Source organism: Pholcus phalangioides, unplaced genomic scaffold (genome assembly GCF_987345545.1).
Source record: "Pholcus phalangioides strain wild (caught in Gottingen) unplaced genomic scaffold, Ppha-v1.0 ptg000015l_1, whole genome shotgun sequence".
NCBI classification, from domain to species: domain Eukaryota; kingdom Metazoa; phylum Arthropoda; class Arachnida; order Araneae; family Pholcidae; genus Pholcus; species Pholcus phalangioides.
In genome coordinates, this window is record NW_028301608.1 from 64,466,826 (window position 1) to 64,488,882 (window position 22,057).

Consider the following 22,057-nt stretch of genomic DNA (forward strand, 5'->3'; position numbering starts at 1 on the left):
CCATAAGCTGCGAATCAGGAATCAAAGGTGATTCCTCTCCTCATCCACTGTAATTTAGTTTCTTAATCTTTTTTTTTTTTTTCATTGAGCATCTTCCCCACGCGTAAGACCAATGAAAGGATCATTCAAAACTGCAATTAAGGAAAAGAAAACGAAAATTTCAAGTTCTTTATTGCGGTTGTATTACCGCTTGTTTGACTCGAGGACGTGAAGAAATCTTGTTCACCCTCGAGACAAATCTCTCGACTATTTTTTTTTTAATGGGAAATGAGAGTGTCCGTCCGAACGTGTCTGACCTCCTAATAATAATGACGTAGCTGTAACCAATCTGTTTCGCGCACTTCCTCTTTCGCTGCCCCATGAACTTCAACCGAATAAGGCCAGTGCATGCATGCAGATACGGGGATCCTGTTTCTATGGCACCAGTTCTTGTCTATACTCATACAAGAGCTATCACATATTGGTAAAAAAATTTCAGTAAAACCGGAAGATATATGTTCAAATACAGATGGCGACACCAACTTCACACACAACGCTAGAGACACACACGCCCCTTTTTAACTATTAGTGAAATGTAATGATTGAGTAATTGTATCGCTGTAGGTCTGTTGCTCTCTCTGTGGCGAGACTTTGCACCCACTCCATCCCCCCCCCCCCCGCACAATTGTTGGGATCCTTGTCTAGCCCAGAAACCTGAACCAATCGGAGCACTCAAAAATTATAAGCCTTCAGTAATTAAATAATTATATCTTTCGTAAATTCTGAATTTGCACCGATTCTGAAACCATTTCTGCTTAATTGCTTTCCACTGCATTATTTTTGATTAACCAATTTTTGCTATCATTGTCCAGAAATTTGGAATTTATAATAAAAGTGCCGAACTTTCACTTTCAATAAGTTCTGGAGTTACTTCTTAAATTAAATTCCATTTTCATTAATTTATATTGTTCAGATATTTTCCACAACTCGTGAGAACAGATGCTCATAACTTAATAACCGCTACCAATTCAACAATTATCCTGTGTTATACTTGAATTTGAGAAATGTGCACATTTTTCATAAAAAATTGAGAAACTCCGAGTTCACTTAACTTTTGATTGCGTAAGTAGGGCTCTGTATACTTACTGAATACGTTCGCCCTCCCAACTTTATTTTCTTAAACGGCCGAGTCTCTATTAACATCTCACCCACTAACCCATCTGATATAGCCCAAACTTTACCACACATTAGTTTTTCTACGGAACCGGTTTTGAGGAAAAAGAAAGCGTTCCACTTTTTGTTATGGTTTTCTTTCCTTGACAAAATTTCACTCTTATGTCGCTAAAGAAATTTTACTTCAAAAAAATTTGAAAAACATAATGAATTCATTAATCAGGGGGTAGAGAGATATCTCCCCATCCTAACTTTAAAAAATAATCATTGAAACTATTTATCGCAGTATATCAGTAATTTTACTGATATACTGCGATATGTAACTTTTTTTTACACCCTGCACCCCCACTTTAAGCAATGTGTTGTTTCATTATTTGAAACTTAGTTATTTGAAATTAGTTGCATTACTTTTAAACAAATTAATTTTTATAGAAATTTTAAACTTGGACGATAATTGCAAAGTTAATTAATTGAAGAAAAAAATATGAAAGGGAGTCCCCTCCCCTACATTATCACTTACACATTCAAGTGATTTCCGGTTTTAGTTTCTATCAGCAAAATTTCGCAAAGGGAGATGGTAGCGAATTGTGAATAGCAATACTGCAAATAGAGATCGTCCAAATTTGTTGCCAAAAACCTGCACATGATAGGGGGTCAAAAGAAGTAATCTCCCACTACCAACGTCACATTCTTACTAACGTTTAGCGAATGCGTAAGTATTAGGAAAACAATACTGCATTAGCGATTACAGCAAACCGTTTTGACATCGATTGTGCAGCAGTCATGATAATATTATTCTACAAGTATGTAGGCTACTTGTATAAACCTCGATTCGTTCTCTCCCCTTGCCGATAGATTAATCTAGTAATAGTATATATATATAATAACATATTTGGTTGTGCTGCCGAAACAAATAAAATCTTTTGAAACAGTTCTCCCCCTCTATCACACGTGGACATCAATGATGATGTAGAACGGGGAACAATGGTGTTCAACCGATGCAGTCACAATAGCTGTATAAGTGTGGCCTCAACTATGTTACAGGTATTGAATGAAATAGCCGTTTTTCACCAATAAATGTGGACATTTGCACTTGCCCCTTTCACAAAAAATTACGCATGTGCCTAGGCTAGTGATGGACAAACTCGGCCCGCTTAGAGATTCTATCCGGCCTGCCGCAGATTTAACAATAATAGAAAATAAATTTTTAATCTGGGTGTTTTAAAAACAACAAAAACACGAAGTTCAAGAGTCCGAGTCAAACCGTCGTATAAATTCGTAAGTTGCAGAACTGAGTCTCCTTTAACAAAAATGGCCCTTCCCCTTCAAAAGGCGTACAAAATATTACACAATTCAACGTGTCCAATTGCATCCCCAATTCTGCATAAAAAAAAAATATTTCAACCATAATTGAGAGAGTAATTTAATTTTGAAATGACGTTTCAAATTGCTTACAGAAATAAAATTGCAGAGCATTATTTCGAACGATCTTATAAAAAAAACCAACAGTTTGTTTGACACAGCCAGCAAGCAAAACACCGCAACCAAAGAAAATTTCACTGAAAATGAGAGGAAGAACTGATACTCTGTGTGGGTGTACAGTAAATGTCTCCTTTTGGCAGAGATTTACCCTCTAAATGGACTTTCCCCACCGTCTGCGGATAAAGCTGAAAACATTGAGGAAAAAATTCCGTCTTTCAAACAATACAAAATCGGTTTTTTTTTTGGAGTTCGCCGTGCGCTCGTTCTGATTATTCTCTGAAACAAGCAATAAACAAGTCACTTAAATGTCCTCTCTAACTGGTCATCAGCTCAATGACTATTTTCGTATATGAGAAGAATCACTCCAAAATTTGTGATAATATGCAAGAACAGTTTCTGCAACGCGTTTTCACTACTTAAGCTGAGCTCATTTAATGGATATAAATGATGTTTTATAAAAAGATCTGGAGTTTGAGTCAAAGTGGAAACATCGTATAATTGAGATCTTGCGTCAAATAAATGAGTTATTTTAACATTAAAATGCATAGAAAATCCATATATTTTCGAGACGGATGGAGCTCCGGTTCTAGCTCACGTATGCTCACCCAACCTAATGATATATCCCCGATGTCAACTAGACCTCTACAATTAAATTATAAAGGGATTATCTAAATATACACACCGGAATATCATTCAAGATCAATCAAGTCCAAGCTCAGATAGAGATTAAAAAACCAGCAACTCAAACACTAGAGCTTGGGGAAATCCACTCCCAAACCATCTGAGATGCATGGGAGCTGCGGTTCTAGCTCACAACATGCACTCCCAACCCAATGGGATAACCCCGTTGTCAACTGGACCTCGAAGCTAAATGAAAAAACTGAAATTTAAAAAAAGAAAAAAGCTACGTAATATACATCAGAGGCAACGAAATGCCAATGGAGAGAAACTGCCAGAAATTTGCAATTAACGCCGCATTTGTTAGGTATACAGGACTCTTGCGCTGATTATGGGAAACAACGGTTGAAAAAAAAAAACGGCCGAAAAATAGCAGGTCTTCAAAAACTGATCCCAAACTTATTTATTCCGATGTACGTGATATACTAACCATCTCGTGAATCTACTCTGAAATTCTTACTTACGTAACCAACGGGCCAATATTACCATCTGAATAATACGGATATAACGCTTTAATTTATACAGGAACTAATAATGGAAAATTAAACACTTGAAAAAAGTTCTACGGCCAACTGTCAAAAGTTCCTCTGTCGAAAATCGAGTCCATTATTATTAAGAATGTGTATATTTATAACAGACAATATAATATGGCGTCATTGTTTGATTACAAATGCGATCGAAGCCAAACGTCGCCATCGTACAAATGTGTTAGTCGTGTAACTGAGCGACGTATAAACGAGAAATAACTGGTTCATTTATTTTCACTTTTGCAATGCAAAAACTGCCTCATTTGCAATGAAACGGTGGCAATGTTTTTAAAGAAAATGCAACATATCCCACCATTTTACTTCTAAGCATGAAAATTTCAATTATGAATTAAATGTCAGAATATCTCCGGACCTACGAATTTTTTTCTCCTTTTTGGTCCGCCCCTACAAAAGTTTTCCCATCACTGGCCAAGGCCATGGGTTTCCAACTTGTGTTCCGTCACAGCTTTTTCGGGATTCTGCATGATCAAACGCCACGGCGCACTTAAAACTCCCTGAAAGCTTTCAAAGAAGAAAACTTTCTAGTTTCAAATACTCGCAAAGATGTTCTTCATTTCAATGCGATGGTCGTTAAAAATAATAGTAGTAATAAGCAGATTGAAAGAACAGCATAAATCATAGAAAGAATCCTTTAGTTTACACTGTTTCCACCTATTCCTCCAACTAATACTATATGCTGGTAAGATTTTCGGATTCAAATTTCTCTGCGAATATTGCACTTAGAAACGCGGAATTCTTTCTGGTGACCCCAGGCGAGACAGGGCAGCAACTTTCTAATTTTTGAGGACAGGTTGCCAGTACGAAAAGTTAATTTTTCTATTTTGATAACTACACGACCCTTTGCAACATGAAGGACGTATCTGAGTTCTACACTTCTCGATACAATGCGCCGCAAAGGAAAAGTCAATATAGAAATTGAGAAATATTTTTTAACCAACAGTATAAGTTTATTACCAAGTTTACTTAAAAGTTTTAACAGGTTCTATTTGTGCGCGGTGAACTAATTATAAGTATTAGTAAGATTTGTATGACAACAATTCTGTGCGCAGAAAAACCACAGGTGTATGCTGGTGAAATAAAAGTTACGGGGTACACTTAATGCAGGTATAAAGTTTTTCCATCTCTGCGAGAATCTCGGTGGTGACCCATGGGACTCCAACAACCTACAGGTAGGCTCACTGGACTGAGAAATTCGGCGGCCCTCCAATGAATTTATAGTGTTGACAGCAACAACAACAAAAAAAAAAAAAGATTTGTCCTGGGTCCCTGCTCGGTACTAGAGCCCTGCCACTTACCTCTGTGGAGAATGCTGCCAACTAAAACCATTGAGAACGGATGCTTGATTTCGTACTCAGAAAATATTCACCTCGGATGAACAATAGAGATACCTTGCGGAAAATAAAATATCATACTTCTGTGTCACACTGATCAGGAATCTCACTTGCGTTAGTTGCCAAATTTCATCTACTAGTTACTCCATGGAAAAAAAAAAATAAGTCTTGGTACGTCCACACTCAGCAACAAATCGCGCAACTTGTTGAGCAACATTTTACGAAACACGTGCTACGGGACTTGTTGATTAACTTTTAAAAGTTGCATAACACGCCCACACTCATATATAAAGTTTGTTTCTCAACTTGTTGCTAGGTGTGGACATACCTTTAAGAAATCAGATACTGTAGGCAGATGATCTTCATGCGAAGTCTGAAGTAACATTTTGATTGTTTGCTTGTGAAAGGGAGTTGTTTAATTGGGCTACAAAATCATTTGATTAGACGAATTTGTTTAAATCCGCATCAAAGTCAACACATTTCCAAAAGTATGAGTAATACTCGTATACTGTCTGTCAAAATATAAAGAAAAGCAGTTAACTCTGAGATAAAATATACAGCTAATGTGATTGCTAGTATAAATAATTTACCATATTTTCTACTTTATTAATTCTTTATATACTTTACTTACAGAAAAAAAAAACAAATACACACACAGTAAAACCTATAATTATATTGAGCAGAAACGTTTCTTCAACGGAAAAATATCTTGGCCCATGATTTCAATGCCAAAATACACATTAAAAAAAATGAAACTGAGAATGAAAACCTCCAACAAATTTTCACGAATATTGATGCACTAGCGAAAACAAATATCTGCGAAAATATAGTGACTGCTCATCGTGTACCAACATTCAACAAGGACAGGCCAAAACCCATTATATTACAATTCACATCAAAAATTATCCGTGACAAAATCTTGAGAGAATTAAAGGATTGCCGAATCAAGGCTTCTGAAATAAATCCAAGATTTATGGACGTCTCTGTTTATTTCAGTGAACATCTCACACCTGAACTAAAATCACTGTTCCTTAACGCGCGAAAGTTTAAAGTGGAACACAACTATAAGTACTGTTGGACCCGTGACGGCAAAATATTCTTACGTGAAGACGATTCATCCAGGATCTTTCGTGTAAAATCTGAAGACGACTTACATTCACAGATCCATTGACTGAGATAAACCATGATTTCCAATCCAACTGTATGACTCTAACAAACCTGGATGAGTTAAAACAGTTTTTGTCGTCTGCACCAACAAATTGTAAGTCATATTGCAATATGTTCCATGTAAATATACAGAGCTTACGCGCTAACTTTGATAACTTAACCGCTTTACTATCAGAGTATATGAATCATATTTCAATATTAATTCTTTCTGAAATTTGGATCTACAGTAATGAAATCGATTTATATAAAATTGAAGGCTTTGATTCGTATTTTAAATGCAGAGATAGTAATCGGTCGGGAGGCATTGCAGTTTATACACAAAATTTGCTGAATTTCAATCAAATTGAATGTGAAATGTCAACGGCAGAAATGATATTATCATACAGCAAAAAATTGAAAATTGCATTAATATCACTATATCGCTCTCACAGTTCTACTATCTCAAATTTCAACACGGAACTGGATTCTGTCTTAAAAAGTTTAAATTATGGAAACATCATAATAATAGGTGATATGAATATAGATTTACTGACAAATAATCCCGACGTACTTGATTATCAAAACAATCTATTTCAGGTTGGATTTCAATCCTTAATAAATGAACCAACCAGAGTTAAAGATACCTCGACTTGTATCGATCATATTTTTATAAAAAATCAAAATCATAGAATATAATTTTCCTCTGGAATATATATCAACGATTTAACCGATCACTATCCCGTTCTTTTAAAATTATATTATGACAGAATTCCAATTTCCAAATCTAATGAAAATCCCCCTCTAAAATTATTAGATAAAAAAAAACTTTCAACTTATTTTAACAATTATAAATACCTCTGGTTGAATAATATCGACTTAAATTTACAATATCAGTATTTTACATCTACTCTGAACTCTATTAACAATAACTTTAAGTTTGTAACATATCGTAACAACAAATTTAAAAAAAATTGGATGACGTCTGAAATCTATGCCCTGATCAAGAGAAAAGAAAAATTATATATCAGATTAAGGAAACATCCTCATGATTTATTATTTAAAACTGCTTATAATTGTGTAGCTAGGGAACTGAAATTGAAAATCATAAACACTAAAAACGAATATTATAGAAAACAATTTATTAAATGTAATTCAAACCATCAGAAATGGAAATTCATTAATAATACCATCAATCATAAAAACCAAAATTCAATTTTTCCAATTTTTTCTAACAGCTTGGAACTTGCAAATCAATTCAACGCCCATTTTAAAGATATCAACAATGGTAATCTAGCTTTTAACCACGCTAATGAATTCAAAAATTATTTATATCCAACTGTAAATTCTTTTGTTTTGTTTGATGTAGATAATACTGAAGTCCTAAATAATCTAAACAGCTTCTCCAAGAAATCTACACCTGACTACGATGGAAACAGTATATATCTTATTAAAGAATTTGCACGAAATAATGTAGAATTTCTAACAAAATTTATTAATACTTCTTTTTATTCAGCCACATTTCCTGATTCCTTAAAACGAGCAACCATCACTCCGATCTATAAATCTGGAGTGAAAAATTCCCTTTTTAATTACAGACCTATATCGATTCTCCCAATTTTTTCTAGAGTTATAGAAAAAATTTTATCATCTAGAATTTATAAATTCCTTAACCTAACAAATTTCTTTGCTGTAAATCAATATGGTTACATAAAAGGACGTGGTACCGAAAACGCTCTATTAAACTTCTCTAAATTTGTTTATAACAGCATTGACAGCTGTAAATTTACCCTGGCCATATTTTTAGACATCTCAAAAGCTTATGACAATGTAAATCACTCAATTCTCATTGAGAAACTCAGTTCTGCTGGAATCAGAGGTAATACATTGAACTGGTTCATTTCATATCTAACCAATCGTAAACAAAGAGTTAAAATTAAAAACACACTAAGTGACTATATCACTATACAGAGAGGAGTCCCCCAAGGATCAAATTTAGCCCCCTTACTTTTTATAATATTCATAAACGACTTATGTAAACTAAATATTCATGGTACTATGATTACTTACGCCGATGATTCAGTTCTTTTATATTCTTCCAACGATCTTAATACACTAACAACTAAAATAAATCAAGACCTGTGCTTAATCAGAAAGTGGTTCCTAGCCAATGATTTAACCCTAAATCTTTCAAAGACTAAAGTCATTCATTTCAACTTAATTTACTCTGAAATTGATTTTAATCTAAAATTCCATAGCCCAATATGTTTGATGAACCTCGACTGTTCCTGCCAAAAAATTCAGCAGATACAAAATATCAAATATCTAGGACTTAATATTAATAGCAATCTAAAATGGAAACTTCATGCACTAGAAATAGCGAAAAAACTACGTTTTATTGTATATAAATTCTATTATCTAAAACAAAAGGTAACAGCAGAATTTCTGAGAGAAATTTACTATGCCTGGTTTTATTCAATTGTCAATTATGGTATCATCATCTGGGGTGGCGATTACAAGACAAATCTGCTGCCTATTTGTTCTATTCAAGACAGATGTTTTAAAACTATTTACAGTGCTCGTTCTCAAATCCCAATTTATAGAAATTTAAATCTACTCCCCATTAGACATAACGCCATCTACCGAATCATACTCTACATATATCGTAATAAATCAATATGCACTCAAAGAGAGCCCATATCATTGAGAAGACCAAACGAAATTTATTGCATACCCTCATTTAGAAAAGAAATATTTCGCAAACATTTTTACTACCTTGCTCCTAAACTATTTAATGCTTTACCGTTGGCAATGCAGAATATATCTAGGTTTGCATCATTTAAAAAATCACTTTTTGAATTTCTAATAGCAATAGACGATATAGATGTATATTTTCAATTATAGAAGCAAATTATATTATTATCCATACGCCTGTAGTTGCCTCATATCAATTGTTATTATATCAAATGTGAACTTGTATATCAGCATAATTACTACAAAAATTTATTTGAAAATTCATTTCATTATTTAACTTTTTATTATTATTATTATAAGTTTTGTGTTATTTTTTTGTTTCTTTCGTATTTATCTTTAATTAGTTGCTCTGTACAGGCTCAGGCCTCTTGACAACAAATATTGAGATTTCACTGTTTCATGTATTATTTAACTTTGGAAACAAATAAAATATTTATTTAAAAAAAAAAAAAAAAAAAAAAAAAACCTGGATTAAACGGAACTTGTCCAACGCAGAAACCGAAAGGAAAATTCTACCCTCTAAACGGAAAATTTCGCACCAAACACCTCGACTGTTTCGCGGCCAATAGACAAAAACATCATATAAAATGTTAAAATAGTGCTCAATAGAAATTTTTAATGCAATCCTTTGCCTTTGTCAATGTCAGTTCTACTTCACCTACCCTTAGATTAGCAAAAACCGTTTCCGTGCTTGATGGCCGGCATTTTGATTAGCCATAAGTAGAAAAGCAGTTGCTGCCTGAAAATGTTACAAAGTTTTCCGACTTTTCTACGTTAGAAATCAGTGCAAGGGTTGGATATACAAAATTGCATGCAAGCTGCTTTACATGATCACAGCGCTCAGCAGGGCCGGAATTAGAGGGAAGCGAGGGGACAATTGTTCGGGCAGAAAAATTTAGGAGGTAGCAAATTTTAGGTGGGACCAAAAACACAGTTACAAAATTACCGAATTTTACGGTGATAGGGGCAACAAAATTTATGTCACCTTCAGAAAAGTCCTAGCTACGGCCTCGGTTCTGAGGATTACCTAAACATAAACGACGATGTGCAAACTGAACCTGACATGACAGATATTGACACCCCCATGGGAAATTTTAGAGAAAATCAAATGAACGTAAATGTCGTCAAATTAGATGAACAGTGCGGGTGAACAGTTCTATGCAAAGATCTGTGACAATCGGGATATTTAGTAAATACGAAGTGAGAAATGTACATTATTTTAACTATATTCAAAATTAATTGATTAATTTTCATTTTACTTCAATCACGATATCATTGCATAATTTTTCACACCTGTGCTGAACTGAAAAAAAACAACCTCGGTCCCTTACGATTCCGTTGAAGACAGGTTTGTTTACTGTAATAAATATTTTCCAAAGGAAGATCGAAACAACTATAATAATTCTTTTGGCACGTGCATGCCACTGTATGTCATGTCGTAATATACTATATATAAAAAACTCAGTTTTCTCCTTCCTTCTTTTGTAGAAAAACACACTTATTCTTTCCTTCCTTCCTCGTTTAAGCTGATATTGCCAAATACTTTTGGTTTCCTGATGATTTCGAGTTTTTTTTACAACGAAAGACGCTATGTACAAAACAGTAAAAGCAAGGATAAATCGATAGAGGAAACAGTAGAGAAATCACGCGATATTAGTATTGCTCACTGACTCGAATACGGCACATGTTACTCGAATTATTGATGAATTTCTTATTGGGTTTATAACGTAAGAAAAAAAAAATTAAAGGAATAAAAAGTGAAATCTAATGTCCCTTTTCAACGAAAAATTAAGTATGCGTCTGTAGACACAGAAAAATTGGAAACCGTGGATGTCAAGTGTCAGCCAGTCAATCGAAAATAAAACTTTTTTAAAATAAGTTTACTTACAAGCACTTTTAGGAAAAATCTAAAACCTAATTTTTACATTGAAAAAATCAATGACAGTATCTGCAAGTCACTGTCATGTGCACGAAGGGCTATTTTGACCAGAAGGTTTCGAATAAATGCCGATTCGGAACAAATATGTTTCGATGCTATTCCTCGGGTTTCAATCGGTACCTGTCAATCCGAAAAATGATTCGTCAGCCACTCGGATGAATTTCTGTTCAAAATACGACAGTGAACTAGACCAGTGGTCATCGACAGCTGGTGCGTGAGTTTCCATCCAGTCCGCGAAATATTTCGATCAATTCATGCAGCCCGCAACATAAATTTAAGATTTATTTGACCCTTCAAGTGACATTGATGAGAGATATCTAGCCTCCACAAAAAAGCCTCTTATATTACTATCGACAAGCCCAGATATTTTGTAAGTTTGATTTCTTAATGGAAAACTTTTCCCTATACAACTTAGTTTGCACCTGCTGAAAATCGGGACAAACCCTACTTCATTAAAAACAGATACATTTCGGAGGGGGGTTCAGTGATTTCTACTGAGACGCGTTTCTATTCAGAAAAATGTTAAATTTCAGTGAAATGATGTATAAGGTTTATCGAATGGATATATGTAAGTTATTCGCAAAGAATCGAAATTTACTAAGGGTGGTATTTACCAACATGGTTTAAACCTAGTCACAACAATTGGATAGGAGATCAATACGGATTGGATCGTGAATCGATCTCCAATCCAAAAATTGTGACCATTAAAGCCATGTCGGTAAATACTACCCTAAATCAACAAAGGGATTTGTCACTTAAAAATTGATGCAATGGAATGTAATATCCATATACATATATTTTTATAATGTTTCGTATCAACTGATTATATTAACCCCTTTACGATTACGGACGAAATATTTCGGCCAAATGTAGTGGAATAAATGCAATCCAGTTTACTGCGTTTTCTTTCCTCTCTCCTCACCACCGCGAAGATTTATTTTAATCCTGTGAACTGAGAAATTGCTTTTTACTCCCTTCTTTTTTTTCCATACTCCTGTTAGTGATTCCCCCTCCCCATATATAATGTATCTTTCTACTACATACATGTAAGTGAGAAAAAGAACACGTAGAGTGAGGGGTGAAAAGAGAAATGTACCGTATAAAAGTATTATATAGTTTTTCCTTTTTTTCTATTTTTTTTCCTTCCCCTTCTGTTTCCTATCGTGTGGTTGGGTTAGGATAAGTTTACCAGATTTATCACCGCTTCGTGAAATAGAGATCATCCAAATTTGTTGCCAAAAGCTTGCACATGCAGGGATTAAAGGTTTAAATATTGTACCATCGTTATATTGGTTTTTATTTTAGCCATTGGCAGGTGTCTGCGAATTATTTCCACCATTTATTTTCTGCAGATCAGCCAGTCATTTCTCCCATTTCTGTCGGATGAAAATAAGTTCAAGTACTTTCACCGGTTTCCAACTGTAAAAAAGGTTGGAGAACACTGACCTAGACGACCACTCTAATATGTAGGCCATGATAGGCCATCAGCCATCATCAGTTCCAAAAATTTCAATCTGCAGTTTGTTTCTCTTTCCGCAATTTAAAAAATTCGACCAGGCAAGAAAAATCTCGACAGAAACGGAAAGAAATACCAAGAACTTACTACATAATCCACATAACGCAATCAAAACAATGCAAATATCGGGGGGGGGGGGGGGGTTCAGATAACAATTTACACTATTTGATGCCTTCGATGGTTGATAGGTAACTCTAACAGGAACAGAATAATTTCAGACCGTAAACTGGTTCACGAAGGTTACATGTTGGAGGAAAACTCTGATATTGATATGCTTTTAGGACAATTGATAAAGAATGGTTTCTATGTTTAAAAAAATTCACATTGAAAAAACATCGATCCATCTGAAAAATTGTAAATTTAAATTTTTATTTATTTTGTTTTGTGTTTCTAATTCTGTTTCCAATTTTATGAATCTTATTTGTGCTGGAAAAAAAACAATGTCGTTAAAGACGACAAACTTAGACTACTAGTCTAGACCCAGTTAAGACCGGTGCGATGACCTCAAGTCTGTTTAGTTAGGCTTCCAGCGTAGAGAATGGCACTTGCGACTACAGTGAAATACAATCGATTGCCGTTTTAACGAATACCGTCATAACGAAAATCTCGTTGCAACGAGCACTTTTCTAATTCCAAATAACTTTACGTTGGAACTATGTATTGCAAATTGTGATATTACGGAATGAAAAATTCGTTATAACGAATGCGAAAACAAGTTTCTGAAAATCAACAAAATACAGGATGATGGAAATCAAAATTGTGATTTCGAAACGCTTTAAAATAAGAGCCCCTGGTCTAAATGACTAGAAAATTTTCGAGAATTCTTCTGAAGTTATGGAATTTTGTTTGGCGAACGAAAAAATACTTAAACATTTGCCGATAGGTGGCGGTATATTCATGAAACACGAGAAAATTCTCACGCACAATTGAAACAATAGTTGGCAGTGGCAATTTCATAACTTGTACCTACAGCAGAAGCCTTAGCTAGTTTGGAAACTTTAAAACAGTATTTATCAGATCAAGGGAACCTCCCAGACCATTTTCTTGAGTATGTGTTTAGTTTAGAGGAATTCTTGGTTTCCTCAGATTTCACAATAAAGTCCATTATTTGCCCCGAAAATGTTGAGCGCAAAAAAAATCTAATGCTTATTTAATTCGAGTTGCTCTTTGTGTTATTTTTAAAATTTAACTTCATTCTTTTGCTTGTCTAGAAATCTAGCGCAAGTAATATCTTTTCCTTAGAATAAAATTCCGCAGCAACGAAATCTATTTAGCGTATGTTAAAATTCGTAAAATCGGAAATTCCTTTTTAACGAAATTTAGTTATAACCAAGTGATTTCTAGTCTCTTGGCTGCAATGGGATTCGACTTGTATTATATACGCATGGAAATAACGGGAATGTTGAAAAAATGGAGACAAGCAAAATATTTTGCCGTGACATGTTTAAAAGACCAGTTTGGCTAGTAACATGATGAATTGTTCGAGAGTTCACGTCTCGAATCTCATGCACAACATTTAGCAAGCAAACACATAATTCGCACTTACCTCTCGTTCTTCGTCCTTGACTTGATATTTATACCTACAACATGAGACCCGAAAAAAGCCTCTCAACGATCTCGGTGAGGCGATAACTTTGGCGATCGAATTTCAGAAAATGAGCCAGATAATTTCTTCCCAGCTAATTTGGCGATATTTTATCGGAGCAGGATATGTTTGTTGGATAGTTCAAAGGTGAGCTTGCCATTTATTATGATAATCGTGTTTGCTTTATTCGTTGAGGAAAAATGCATTGTTTGTCTATTCCTCGCTTTCCTAGGGCGAAAAAACTAACTTTTCACGAAATTTTTTGAGTAGAAAAAAAATCAGATTCAAAATTTTATCACTAACTGTTTCTTTCCTTCCATCGATATTCTTTTTGATAACATTGTGTTTTTTAATATACGGAACAGCTTGTTGGACAATGAAACTGAACATGAATGATATTCACAGATGTATTGTAAGTTTAGTACAAAAAAAAGAGGTAACGTGACTCCCGATTTATTGGTGTCCTGTATTATATCAGTCAGTGGAAATTCTGAGAAAATGCCACCAACTGAATGGATGAAAATCCGCATATTTAATTCTACACTGGTTATTAATTGAGATCACAGTTTATTCACTTTCTTAGCTATTATATAAAAATTATCACAGTGGAACCTCCCCTAACGAACACTCCCTGTTAACGGACACTTTTCCTCTCCCCGGTCCCGTGAAATAGAACTTTAATTTATTTCGCTATCTGTTAGCATGCACTCTCAATACCATCAGGCAAATCGTAATTATTTTTCCAAACTCTAATTTATTAACTTTTTGTCATAAATCGAGAATTCATAATATTGAACTAAAGCTATGTCTAATCATAAGCTCGTGTTGGTAAATATGATAAATCGTCAAATACTTCTGGAAGATACATTTGAATGGTAATGTTGGTTTTGTTTGTTGATACGGGTGAAGAAAGCCAATATTATATATATGTATTATTACTAACGAGGTTTTACACAAGACTCATGATGTTGTTATGAACGGTTTTTTTTCTTCTTCACTCTAACATATAATTCAATTTTTATTGCAAAATATGTGTTGTGCTTATACCATATGCAGGCAAAAATAACTAATTGGTTCAATGAAGAGAAGAAAAGTTATAAATTTTTTCCATATTTATTACACTTTCAAACTTTATTTGGGAATTTTAACATTAAAATGTAATTTTATAATGAGCAATAACGTCGTATAAATGTGAAAGCCGTATAAACGAGAGGTTCCACTGTGCATTGTACCTCTCCATTAGCGGATACTCCCCGTTAGCGGACAAAATTTTTTGTCGTATGAGTGTCCGTTATCGAGTGGTTCTACTGTAGTGTCAATCATCTTTCTTCGCTGTTTATTTTCTCAGTTTTAATACTTTCCTTTCTTAAAATTTGTTTTAAATGATATCAGAATACAGATTCGTATAGTGAAATTCATTTTTAATATTTTTTAATTTTTGTTTAGATCACATATTGTGACCAGAAAGCATCGAAATATTTCATAACTGACGCACGTTGATCCTTAAACTGCTTCCATCGCTTTTGAAGGGTGGTCCTGATGGCTTGCTTAATAATCCCGATGACTTGAATTGTTTTTTTAGATGGAATTACGAATATGACGTATGGATTTGCATGTTCCATTTATTTTATTTTATATAATTTTTAGTTATTCCCTATTTCTGACAGATTTGTTTTTTCCTCCCCCGGTTTTATTTTGGTCTATGAAACGTCTGAATTTGATTGTCATCTATATCTTTCACAAAAGGAAAATAAATTCTAAACAGTAGCTTGAAAAGAGAGAGAAATTTTCTCCTTGCGCTGAAGAAAAAGAACATCTCCAGGTATTTGCGCAATTAAAGGCTTAATATAAGTAATCGCGTGGGCTAAAGCTTTTCGGTCGTAGTTTTTGCATGTGTGAGAATTTAACTGATCCTTTTGATAATGATCATTGGAAGTGCTGCGACTAGAAAGATATTAAAAAGCTGCTATAGTAGAGTGGATAGGACGAATTTCCCGATGCACTCACATTTTCTACGATTTGCTCTACATCGAAAAATATCACTCTATGATCAACTTTTTCAATAAAATTGGAGAAACTGAACTGCATGAAAATTCAATTATTTCACATCTGATTTAGCGGAGATCAATCCGATAAATCAGATTGCGATCTGTGTAAAGAACAAACTTACGGATAGACAGAAAATAAATTTTATTATATATACAGATATAATACGTTTTCTATGTACAATGCATTGAAACATTATATTCGTTATCATCACCATAAAATCTCATGAAGTATTTATAAATTGATGTAAATAATGTCATTTTCTACACAGATGCTAATTACCAATCAGCTACCGTTCGAGAACTGTTGTGATCATTGTCTTCCATTTTAGGTGTAAGAAATTGACAAGATCTTCATCCGAAATGCAGAGACCAACATTGCAACTAATAAAATTAATTTACCATCAGATTGAAATTTAAAAAAATTGCAATAATGAGGTAAGTTTTGTAGAAGTCCCCCATAGAACTAAATATTTCACCTAATAACTGGATTTTACAATTCCTATGTTTTCTCGGATATTGATGACAAGGCAGTCAAACACTTTATTTATTAAGGGGGGGGGGAATCTTGCTCTAACCCTACAATTAACACAATAATTACGATAATACCTCTTCACGCTTTCATCAAACAAATTAATCAATATTTGTTTCATGGCCATTTTCTTCTAAATGCATTAAAAACAAACGCAGAGAGAATGCTACTTAACTATGCATTTGTATTAAGAATCATCTTTATCAAGATTTCAGTACTGAAAAGTTTATACATCCTTTCGTCAATTGAATGAACACCAAACAGTCTCGGTTCGAGTCACGACGCTATCATATATGTAACTGTGCGATACACAGCTACGAACTCTTCAAAAAAACTTGAAACTTCATCTTTACTCAATCTAATTTTCTCCGTTGAAAGCATAGAATGCTCTTAGTATAACAAAATGTGTCAAATGAGAAAAAAAAAAAAACCACAAAATAAATATGGTATACCCAAATGCCGCCAATGCTCGGCTCAAATCTATAAGCAGGTCTCAATATCATTCTTCAGACATAAAGGTATGTTTTAATGTCAAAAAGTAGCTGATATTGTGCCTTTCAAAGCACATTTTCTTTCATGAATATGTTCCTCTTAATTCCCATCACATGATGAATTTATAAAATCTATCGCGGTTTCGAGGAAATCCTTTGGATAGCGGAGATGGATTCGATGCGTTGACCCTTCAATAACTTTCAATTCTGTTCTTGGAAACCTGTCCATGACCATTTCTTTAGCTTCAAGCCTTTAAAGAAACCAAAATAAATTTAATCATCGGAACACAAAACTAAATATATTTACATTGTGTTCGTTGCCGAATGGACAATCGTTGTCAATGTTGTTTTATGCAATTAAACAACAATAATAAATTCCCGGTATAGTATATACTGCAGTTTCAAATAGAGGGATAAAGATATTATGAAAATAAATTCTATATACTGTAAGAATGTAACCTGCGCACTTAACCAGGCAGTTGGATAAATCACAGAACTTACACTTTGTAAGGTGATTTCGTGCAGCAGATGAAGAGCACGTCGCCGTCGTATCTGCCACGTAATGGATCAGTGATGACCTTTAGCATGTCGTAATAATTCGCTATTAAAAGTTCCAGATTTGTTTTCCACCGATAACCATCGGTCGTTCGCAAGAGAGGAAGAGATGACTCAAATAGTCTCTGGTCTTCTCTAGACGCATTTGCCTGGAAAAATATCATCAACTTGGAATAAGAAGCATTACGTGAAAATTATGAAGTGTGTGTGAAACAATGTTTCTAAATACTTTTAACGTAGCTTTTTTTCAATCTACAAAGTTCATGATTAAGCAAGCAAGGAAACAAAGGTTTGATTTAATGAATAAGATCATTACTTCTCCACATTGTGGATAAAGTGTAATAAGTTTGAGGAATTGAGGCTGACAAAATTTTAACTGTAAAACGACCTTATTTATTTAGTAAATACCGATTTTTTTCTTTTCTCTGATTAACTGCTTATTTGAATCATTTATATAAATTCTTTAAAAAACACTTCAGGAACATATACTTTATCATGCAGTTTGCACAAGAAAAGATGTATTTTTGGGAAAACGTACATTTTTTGTAAACGAGATACATTTCGAAATACTTACTGGTAAAAGACAATCGTCCATAAATTTGCTGATAGTTTCCTTTGCTGTTTTCATATCGGTCGATGGCGTAACCAAATCCAAACTTTTTAACAACAGCTTCATATATTCGTTGAATTTATAGCACATCGATTCGGAAACGCCTTTCGGACTAATATCTTCTATAAGCAATTTTTTTATCCTTTCGGGCTGTTAAAGATAGAAAATATTGTAAGAAAGAGATTTTTCGTGGTTATATATATACTTTTGGGTACCTCCCCCCACCCTTGTAGATACTGTTTCAAGAAGTTTCGGTAAAGAAAAATAATTTGTGTTCAATTTTTCTTACTGTTGTCAAAATGACCGCTTCCGTCGTTCTAGTGTTAATAATTACCTCGTTCAGGGCTAAATCCATAGCTGCCCAACCTCCAATACAGTGTCCAACAGCTATGACTTTGTCGAGTCCAAGGACGTCCAGCTGGTGTTTGAAATCATCTTTCAGATGCTCGATGAAAAATGAATTGGTCCAATTGTTGTCACCGTGCTCCCTGGCATCGAAGGTATACACCTGAACGGTGCATAATCGATATTAAAATTAAAGAGTGGTAAGACATCATTTATATCATTTTATGGGTAGTTTTACTGAAAATTTCTCCAACATTACGTGTTTATACACATTTATCTCTTTTTTTTTTTTTGCTGTTTAGGGAAATTACCCTTCTTCTCGTAGCGTCAGCAAGTGGTTGAACAACGCCAGTCCACGATTCCTTGGACATTGTCATCCCGTGCAGCAAAACGATTGGAGTTAGATCCTTCTCGTTCTTCATGATTGGCTCGGTCACTTCGTACACTAACCTCACAGGCTCCCAAAATAACGGTGCAGGTTTCCTTGAGTGTTGAAAAAAAATTAAATTCATTTCTTAATTTAAATATCGTGAACGTATTCCAACCATCCTCTGGATTGCAAAAGCCGTATATTTCGATTTAAACCTCACTGCCGGAAAATTCACCGACAGCAGTTTTACACCAATGTGGGACTGAATGAATGAGTGAACAGCATGTAAGTTACCGAGTGATTGAGCAAATGAGTGAGCATGCGAGTAAGTGCGTGAACGAATAAGCGAGTGAGGTTACGAGTGACTAAATAGGGAAAGTGAATGACACACACGCGAGAGGGACTGAATGAGTGGCCGAATGATTGGGTGATTGACTGACCAAGGGATTGGATGACCAAATGAGTGAGTGACTCACTCTATCTTTGCACTATCGCAGTTTTACCCAGAAGAACATTTTCACCATTACAGATGAAAATCACCAGCATAAAAAGTGTTAACTTTGAAATAACTCGTGGAAGCAATGAGAGAGATCAAAACATGAAACAAGCAGTTCGTTTAATGGGCAGTCCTAAATTTAAAATACGCCAGTTTGTGAAATTAGGTAAAACGTTGTCTAATATATGGCTTCACAGTCTCTGCGCAATGTAAACCAGTAAGAGATAGTGCTTCGTAAACCGGTCAAATCATAAACGATGCGTTCGAAATGGTCGCCTCACATGGCAATGAAATGACAAAAGTGAAGAGTTGAGTTCAAAACCATTTTTTTCTTGCAATGGATACGTATGCCTAGGGTTATTAACCGTCCATCTTTTTCAAGCGTCCTCGTACGTTTCGGAAAATTCGCCCTTTTGTCCTCCTTTCCAGGTTTCCAGAATTATTTTTCAATTTTTTTCTGGGGAAATTTTTTTTTCTATACTCTGGAACATATACAGTATTTCTTCATTGATATGAGTGCTTTTGGGGCTCTTTTTCCACAAGCATTCACCAATAGCCGTCGAAAATGCTAGAATTTCTTTTCTGTTTCTGCTTTTTTTTAGCGGTTTTATTTTAAGAGTTGGGAAAAATTATTGCTGTGGCCGGTTTTATTGATCGAAATAGTGACACCGTCTATTAGGAAAATCGGGATAAGTGACGTCACTAAGTGTGCATGGCCAGGAGTCCTCCTTTCTCAGTTTGTGAATCTGGTAACCCTACGTATGCCTCACAGTTGAAATGTTCATAAAAGAACGTGGCGTAAACGACTATGGTGTCATCTATTAGTAAAAATAGTAATTAATTTCACTCTAACCCAGTATATTTAACCCTTTTTTGATCGTGTGGCTCTCAAGCGCAAAATGTGGTTTTCTTATATCTTTCAAGTAAAGGCATCGTATATATTAACTCGTTTCTTCGCTGATGTTTCTAAGCAACTATTAAACATTCGATTTTCATTAGTGAGATGAAGTTTCTATAATTACCAGCAGAATGGCTAAAATAATACATATTCATATCTCCCATTTCTTGGTACGTCAAACAAAAACTATTTTCGACATTTACATTTTGGAGTAAAAATGTCATAGTGAGTATATAACGCATTTTAATGCAAGTCTTGGGTAATGCACTCATGATTTTGCTCGTGAAATACCGAAGGCTTTTCTCTTCCCTCGAATTCACTTAAAAACTACTAACAAATTACGAAAGGTCAGCCCTTTCTTTATTCCGAATTTGAATATGTGGTTCGATATTTCTATTTTTACACCTGTTTCTATAGTGGAGACATATTTCTGTGCATTCTTCAACAATGATAGAAAAATAATTTGGCAAATAATAAATTACATTTTTTAACTATTTTGATCTATGTAAGTCATATATACAGCGTTTTCACTGAAGTTCAACATCCCATATTTTTCTAAATAATGAAGATAATTGTTTTTGTCATGTACTAGCATCCAGAGTACCTCATTTGCTTAATATGTGTTCTCTTCTGGATATTTCGATGCTTGTTAATTAAAGGGCTAAAATTCCAGGCGCTGGACCATCGCGCGTACCACTCGTTTCAACTTTCTAATCACTATTTCCAAGTTATGCCATTTCAAAGTTAGGTAGTCTTTTTCTGAAACACCCCGCGTCTCTCAGAAGAAGTAGAATACATTCATTTTTTATTAAATTACTCAATCAGTCATTATTAATCTCTTCAGTCCAAGCAGGAAATGAAGAAAAAAGTTAATTCGATGAATTAAGTTGAACGTATAAAAACTTTCATAAAAGTTAATTCGTAAATTTGAGAAAAAAATGCTGATTCGGTTGATTGACATTATGAAATGAGATTGTTCCCAGTCATCAAATATTTTTTGCACACGATCGGACAAAGAAAAAACAACATACCTCAAAATTTGTGACACCGCTGGAGCTCCATTCGAAAAATTTCGAATTCTAGCTTCTCTCAAAATGAATCCTGCGTATTTGAGCACGCTCCAAGTCTTGGGTAATGCACTCATGATTTTGGTCGTGAAATGTCGAAGGCCTTCCCTCGAGACAGAGAATTCACTTAAATACTACTTACAAAAGGTCAGCCCTTTCTTTCTTTATTAAGAATTTCAATATGTGGTTCGATATTTCTATTTGTACACCTGTTTCTATAATGTAAGGACACGGTTTCATCAGCTGGTGCAGAATAATGTACAGTAGAATGTTTTCGAATGTGTACGTACGAGAAATATCTCATTAAAGGGAAAAAAAAGATTTCTCCAGCAAATCTCTTATTTCATCGTGTAGTCGTATGTATTATGTACACGACATTAGTTCTGTTTCTTTCTCAGTTTATACGTGCAATGATGATTTGCTTAATCGTATGGGATTGCTGTCATACCTGGATACGATTATTCCCTTAATTTATACAAATACAAAGCCCACAACAGGCAAAACGCCCAACGAGGAGACT

At 34.5% G+C, this 22,057-nt stretch overlaps 1 protein-coding gene across 1 annotated transcript in view; it reads right to left on the bottom strand.

Annotated features, from left to right (window-relative positions):
* The window catches only part of LOC149076510 (uncharacterized), a 32,827-nt gene extending 11,150 nt beyond the window's left edge, over positions 1-21,677 (bottom strand). Inside the window, exons 1-7 of the mRNA XM_089242251.1 lie at positions 21,502-21,677; positions 19,018-19,189; positions 18,696-18,869; positions 18,326-18,511; positions 17,698-17,900; positions 17,301-17,447; positions 14,090-14,109 (exon numbers count right to left, since the gene is read on the bottom strand). Coding sequence (XP_089098377.1) covers positions 14,090-14,109; positions 17,301-17,447; positions 17,698-17,900; positions 18,326-18,511; positions 18,696-18,869; positions 19,018-19,189; positions 21,502-21,614 — 1,015 coding nt within the window. The 5' untranslated portion in view covers positions 21,615-21,677. The remainder of the gene's footprint in view (positions 1-14,089; positions 14,110-17,300; positions 17,448-17,697; positions 17,901-18,325; positions 18,512-18,695; positions 18,870-19,017; positions 19,190-21,501) is intronic.
* Positions 21,678-22,057: the final 380 nt, after the last annotated feature.